Source organism: Symphalangus syndactylus, chromosome X, assembly GCF_028878055.3.
Source record: "Symphalangus syndactylus isolate Jambi chromosome X, NHGRI_mSymSyn1-v2.1_pri, whole genome shotgun sequence".
NCBI classification, from domain to species: Eukaryota; Metazoa; Chordata; class Mammalia; order Primates; family Hylobatidae; genus Symphalangus; species Symphalangus syndactylus.
In genome coordinates this window covers 80,532,859-80,538,858 of record NC_072447.2, presented here as the reverse complement: position 1 = coordinate 80,538,858, position 6,000 = coordinate 80,532,859, and the positions used below count along the sequence as shown (strand labels likewise).

The 6,000-nt window shown below is 43.5% G+C and overlaps 1 protein-coding gene across 2 annotated transcripts in view; it reads right to left on the bottom strand.

Moving 5' to 3' along the window:
- Positions 1–5,459: 5,459 nt before the first annotated feature.
- LOC129476115 (doublesex- and mab-3-related transcription factor C1) overlaps positions 5,460–6,000 on the bottom strand; it is a 29,810-nt gene continuing 29,269 nt past the window's right edge. For both annotated transcript variants that reach the window (XM_055268726.2, XM_055268724.2), the window contains exon 7: positions 5,460–5,997. In XM_055268726.2, the coding sequence (XP_055124701.1) occupies positions 5,885–5,997 (113 nt within the window). In that variant the 3' untranslated portion in view covers positions 5,460–5,884. The remainder of the gene's footprint in view (positions 5,998–6,000) is intronic.

The following is a 6,000-nucleotide window of genomic DNA, read 5'->3' as shown; positions in this document are numbered from 1 at the left end:
ACAATTACTTTAAATTCTTTGTCCGGCAGCTCTTAGGTCTACATTTCTTTAGGGCTGGCTCCTGGAGTGTTGTTTTGCTCCAGCCACTGGGCCATCTTCCCCAGTTGATTTGTATGTCTTGAAATCTTTTGTTGGGATTTGGGCATTTGAAGAAACAATCACCTTTCCCAGTCTTTGCATACCAGCTTGGTGCATAGGAAGACCTTCACCAATTGGCTGGAGGTTCTAGGACCTCTCAAACCTTTTGTAATGTCTTGTTGCCCCTGGCGTCTACCTACATAACTGCAGCTCTTACCTGCTGTGCACTTTCTTTTTCAGGAGCTTCCAGACTCTATCTCAGGTTGCTTCAGCCTTCCAAGTCAGGCAAGACAGAAACCAGTCCCTCAAATAGCCCCCAAACAAGCCAGAACGTTGTATGTATGGTCCACTCTCTTGTTTTTATCCCAAGGGAGGGGCCCAGAATTCGTGATTTTTTTTTCCTAGTGTTCCACACTACACCATGTAGAGGGAGGGGCACAAGGGGGATGCTGAATGCTGGGAATTTTCCTACCCCTGTCGCTGGAATCCCTTCTTGGTTTTACAAGGGCCAATGTGCTGTAGCTTGTCCAGTGATCTCTACAATTCTCACAGAGGTATTTAGGTTTATACAATGTTGTTAAGTTAATGTCTCTATCAGGGAAGGAGGGCCTGTAGCTTTCTTGACTGCTGTCATGCTGATATCACTCCCATGGGGGAACTTTTTGACAAGTGGTATTGGAAAAACTGGATCTCTCCCTCACACCACACACAAGGATACATTTCAAGTGGACCAGAGTTTACAGTGTGACAGGAGACAATCTTCTCTATATTTAGAGTGGGAAATCTTTCCTAGCTATGACTAAAAACCCAAAAGATATAAGGCAAAATATTGATAAAGTTTATTAAGGAAACATAAAATGCTTTTGCATGGCAAACAATGAAACAAAACACTATCAATGAGGTAAAAAGATTCATGACAAACAGGAAAAATGATTTACGACTTAAATCAGAAGAAAAGGTAAATGTCCTAATATACCCCTAGGACATAAAGAACTTTTCTTGGAAAGGAGAAAATGCCAAGGCCCCTATACTAACTGGGCCAAAATTATAAACTAAAAGTACATAAGAATAAAGAAAACAGGAATTTCTCTTAACCGTATGGAAAAGATGTGCAGCCTTGCACATATGAAGGGAAATGCAAGTTAACATACGCACTAATATGTCATTTATCTCCTAACAGATGGGCAAATTCAAAAATCTGGCAATACTACTGGTGAGATGCTGGGAAAACTTTCTCTCTCCGATATTGATGGGGAAAAGGCAAATGGTCCATCCTTCTTGAAGAGTTATTTGACAGCAATGAGCAAGATACCTTGTGTTTTCACCTTTTAAGCAGCAATGGTACATCTAGGGATCAATCCCAAAGACGTAGTGATATAAAAATTGCTAAAGATTATGTCAGGAGCCTATCCATTGCAGCCATATTTTAAAATAATAGCGAGACCCAGGTGCGGTGGCTCACGCCTGTAATCCCAGCACTTTGGGAGGCCGAGGCAGGTGGATCACCTGAGGTCAGAGTTCGAGACCAGCCTGGCTAACATGGTGAAACCCCATTTCTACTAAAAGAAAAAATAAAATAAAATAATAGCAAGAATAGAAACAACCAGAGTGTCCATCGATAGAAGACCAGTTGACCACACTATGGTAGGTCCACACAATGGAGTACCCTCTAGCTGTTGTGAGGAGTGAGGGATGTCTCCAGGGAGGACTGTGGAGTGATCTCAAGGTTATCTTCTTTTTTCTGAGGTGGAGTCTCGCTCTGTCGCCCAGGCTGGAGAGCAGTGACGTGATCTTAGTTCACTGCGGCCTCTGCCTCCCGGGTTCAAACAATTCTCCTGCCTCAGCCTCCTGAGTAGCTGGGATTACAGGCGCCCACTACCACGCCTGACTGATTTTTGTATTTTTAGTAGAGACGGGGTTTTACCATGTTGGCCAGACTGGTCTCAAACTCCTGACCTCAAGTGATCCGCCTGCCTCGGCCTCCCAAAATGTTGGGATTACAGGCGTGAGCCACCACGCCGGCCTCAAGGATTTCTCTTTTTTCACTTTTAGTAACTTTGTTTATTCATGTGTCTTTAACCACTTCAGTACATGCATCACATTGTAGCTAACACATCTACTCACTGAAATAACACAGTTCTCAACATGGGGAACAAGTGGCATTTATAGAAATTTTTCTTATATGTGTGACTTTAAATGCTTCACAAGATGCATAATAGTGTGGTCAGTACATCCATTCACTGAAATAGCACTGTTCTCAGCTTGGCGATCAGGTAGCCTCAAGGATATGTTTTTAAGTTTTTTAAAAAAGGCAAGGTGGAGAAGTTTATGTATTAACAGCTTATGCAGCATTTATCTAAGCAGGAGGCGGGAGTGTAATGAACGTCAGTCTCTCTAAAGAGAGATACAGGTCCAATGGCCAGGTAATACCGGTCGCCCCCATTTCTTTAGCCTTTAAGAAATCCGTTGGCAAAAAAGAAAAGAGAAATCTGTTGAATATAACCTTGTATGGATGGGTTTTGCTAATTCTGAGATCCCTACCACTCACTTCTTTTTTTTTTTTTTTTTTTTTTTTTTGAGACGGAGTCTTGCTCTGTCGCCCAGGCTGGAGTGCAGTGGCGCAGTCTCGGCTCACTGCAAGCTCCGCCTCCCGGGTTCACGCCATTCTCCTGCCTCAGCCTCTCCGAGTAGCTGGGACTACAGGCGCCTGCCACCACGCCCGGCTTATTTTTTTTGTATTTTTAGTAGAGACAGGGTTTCACCGTGGTCTCGATCTCCTGACCTCGTGATCCACCCGCCTCGGCCTCCCAAAGTGCTGGGATTACCAGCATGAGCCACCGCGCCCGGCCCCTACCACTGACCTCCACCCGACTTTGGCCCCCTCCAAGAATGCACATTCCCACATAAATGGTTTTGACTGTTTATTCCGCTCAATATTTGTCCCAGATCTTTCCGTTTTTTAATTTAAAGATAATACTTTCCCGTACATCTTAGGCTGTTCTTGGTCAGAAACCAGCAGTAGCAGCCCTTTATGGCCCTGCAGTGTTAGCGGAACCTACTTTGGAAAAGCCGTCTTTCTGGGCAAGGGTTGAAAGTGGCGGAGTGCTGGAGCTGGCTCTTACCAGACAGAAGAGCCAACCATAAGATTTTCAAGAATTTTGTGAGCCAGTTGTTAAATACAGCCATTATTAAAAACTACATTATATAAACTAACAATCACATCAATTATATTGAAAACAAACATAACATATGCTAAAAAAATCAATCCCTAATTATTTTTCTACGTTGTACTGTTATCTGTGTTCTTGTGGTTATTCACATTTATGGTATCCGAAAGGTAAAAATACATCTCTTCCCAACTCTGCGTTCACTGACATCACTTTGATATCTTGCATTCAGCAAATGCAACAACCCAGGGCATTTCCCCCAACCTTCCTTTCCCCTGAGAGCCAGTTGCTAAACCTGTACGTGCACACTAATGGTTGAAATTGATCCACTCTACCGAAGCTCTGATGTGATGGGTATGCTCAGATCTAACCAATGCTGTTATGTGACATACACGAGTCAAGACATAACTCACAGTGCTCTACACAGCAGTGTTTTAAATCTATGAACAGGGGTAGTACACAGCTAAGGGAAGTACACGAGAAAGGTTTGATATTTAACATTCACAAAGATGTCCTAAGATGCCAAAAATACACCATTATGAGACTTTAGAAAAAGTGTGTGTGTGTATGGGGGGAGGGGGGCATCAGGAAAATAAAAGGGCACAGGGAAAAGGGCCTCACTCCTTCCCCCAATGCCCATCACTTTATTTCTGTTTTTCCTCCCTCTTCTCATGCCACATCCTTTAACCAAAATATGCCTCCTCTTTTACCCAAGTCAACTGTGGGACTGTGGTGTGCCTAGGACACGATTTCATAGCAGGATCTTAGTCCTCTTCCAGGTACTACCGCTTCATTCCTCCAGAAATATGTGGACTTGTTCATCCATCACTAGGAAAGGAGGGGCTTTGGGATCACTTGTTCGAGTAACAAATCAGGGAAGGAAGGAAGGTGTGAGACGGACTTCAGTCTAGTCTTGCTCCGAGTCTGAGTGACTTTGCACGTTTGTTTCTCTGCCATCGGATCAAGAATATAAGAGTCCTGACTTCTCGGGGTCTCAAAAAAGGAAGGACAAGTTGTAATTGGATGTCATCCGAATCAATTGTCTTGGGTAAAGTACTGGGAGGGAAGAAAGGAGGGAGATAATAGCATGGAAAAGGGCTCATATCCAGTTGAGCTTTCTTTCTGCCTGGTGGGGGTCTCCAGGTCTTCATTTGTTTAGAATATCAGCAGAGGACTGGGAAACCAGTGCAGGTAAGAAAGATCTGATCGATTACTACATAGTGTTACCTTGAGTAAGAAATAAAGGGACTATTTTGGAAAAACCCTCTGACTGATGTTTGTTGCTTTGAGTTTTGAACCTTTTATTCAATGCTTTGTTAAAAAATCGAATTATTCGCTGATTTAGGGCCTGGTAAAGACAAGGGAGTGTTCACTGATCTTCGGCCTAAAATTTCCCCCAAACCACTTCTGCAAGTCACTTTCATTCTTTGAGTGTGTTTCCTCATAGGCAACATGGCAATAATAATGCTTAGCTTGCAAAGTTGCCGTGAGGCTGTATGTGCTTAGTGCGGTGAGCACAGAATAAATAAAAGGTAGTGATGCTTCCTCATATTTCATGGGCCCTTCAAAAATAGGGTCTGAGTCTAACTCATTTCCCCTGTTTGATTCTTCTTGTTCTGATTGGCCTCAGTTTCCCCCACTGTAAAATTCACATTGGTCTAGAATAAAACTGGCATTTCCATTGGCCAAAACTGTCCTTCATGGGAGTCTGGTTTGGCCCAGATATAGGGCTTAAAGAAGAAACCCGAGCCAACGTTTACAAGTCGAGTGATTTTATGTAGAAATCTAGAATTCCATCTTCTCTTGAAAAAACAGTCAATTTGGCCAGCATGAGTCGCTATCCCTGCATGGCAACAATTGCCTGGAGCCAAGCAGCAGCTGCCCACTTACGCAGAGCATACACCGTCAGTTTGGCCAGAGCCCATCGGGCCTGCTCTACTCATTTACATGATCTGCTTGATCCTACAGGCATTGCCACTTATGGCCCTCTGGGCAACTGGAAACAGTCTATGCCAGGCAGAGGGTAGGTACTTAATTGCTCAATGAATAAATATCCTACTCTTTCTCTTCTACCATTTTCTTATCTAGCCATGTTAGGAAATCCCAGTTATTGGATAAGGTGATTCTCACTTTGAAACATGAATTGAACAAATCGGTTAGAGTCGCGATAGTCTGGGTTACACTGTGGTAACAAACAACCCGTACATCACAGTGCCTTATAACAACAACAGTTTATTATTTGTTCACGTACATAAACCTAGACACAAAGTGAAAACATCTTCATGTTTCCACATGCATGGGTGTACACATGGGTGCACAGGTATGTCAGCAATCACAAGACGAATAAAAACTCTGGCATATGAACTCACACAGAACCCCACTGAGAGACTGATCAACTTAGATTGCACAATCCTGTCTTTATGAGACAGAAAAAGGCCCCAGCATCCAAAAGAGTAAGGAATAGAGGTACAAGAATATCCACCCTCAGCCAAGGAATTGCCCCATATAATAAAAAGCTTATAAAACACCTGAAGGCTTTAAAAAAAGATGTTAAGCGTTTTGGACGTTAACCATTTTGCACATTCAGAAACTGGATACCAAATAGGCAGTGCTCTATTGAGGCCTCCTCCTCTGGGTTCCTAGCTCAAGAGGGAGATGCACCCCAGATGTCCAATAGGCAGCGAGATGGAGCTGGCTGGCCTGGGGCGGAGAGAGGGGCTGGGAGGCTGGAATCCTTTATCTCCAGCAGGAGCTG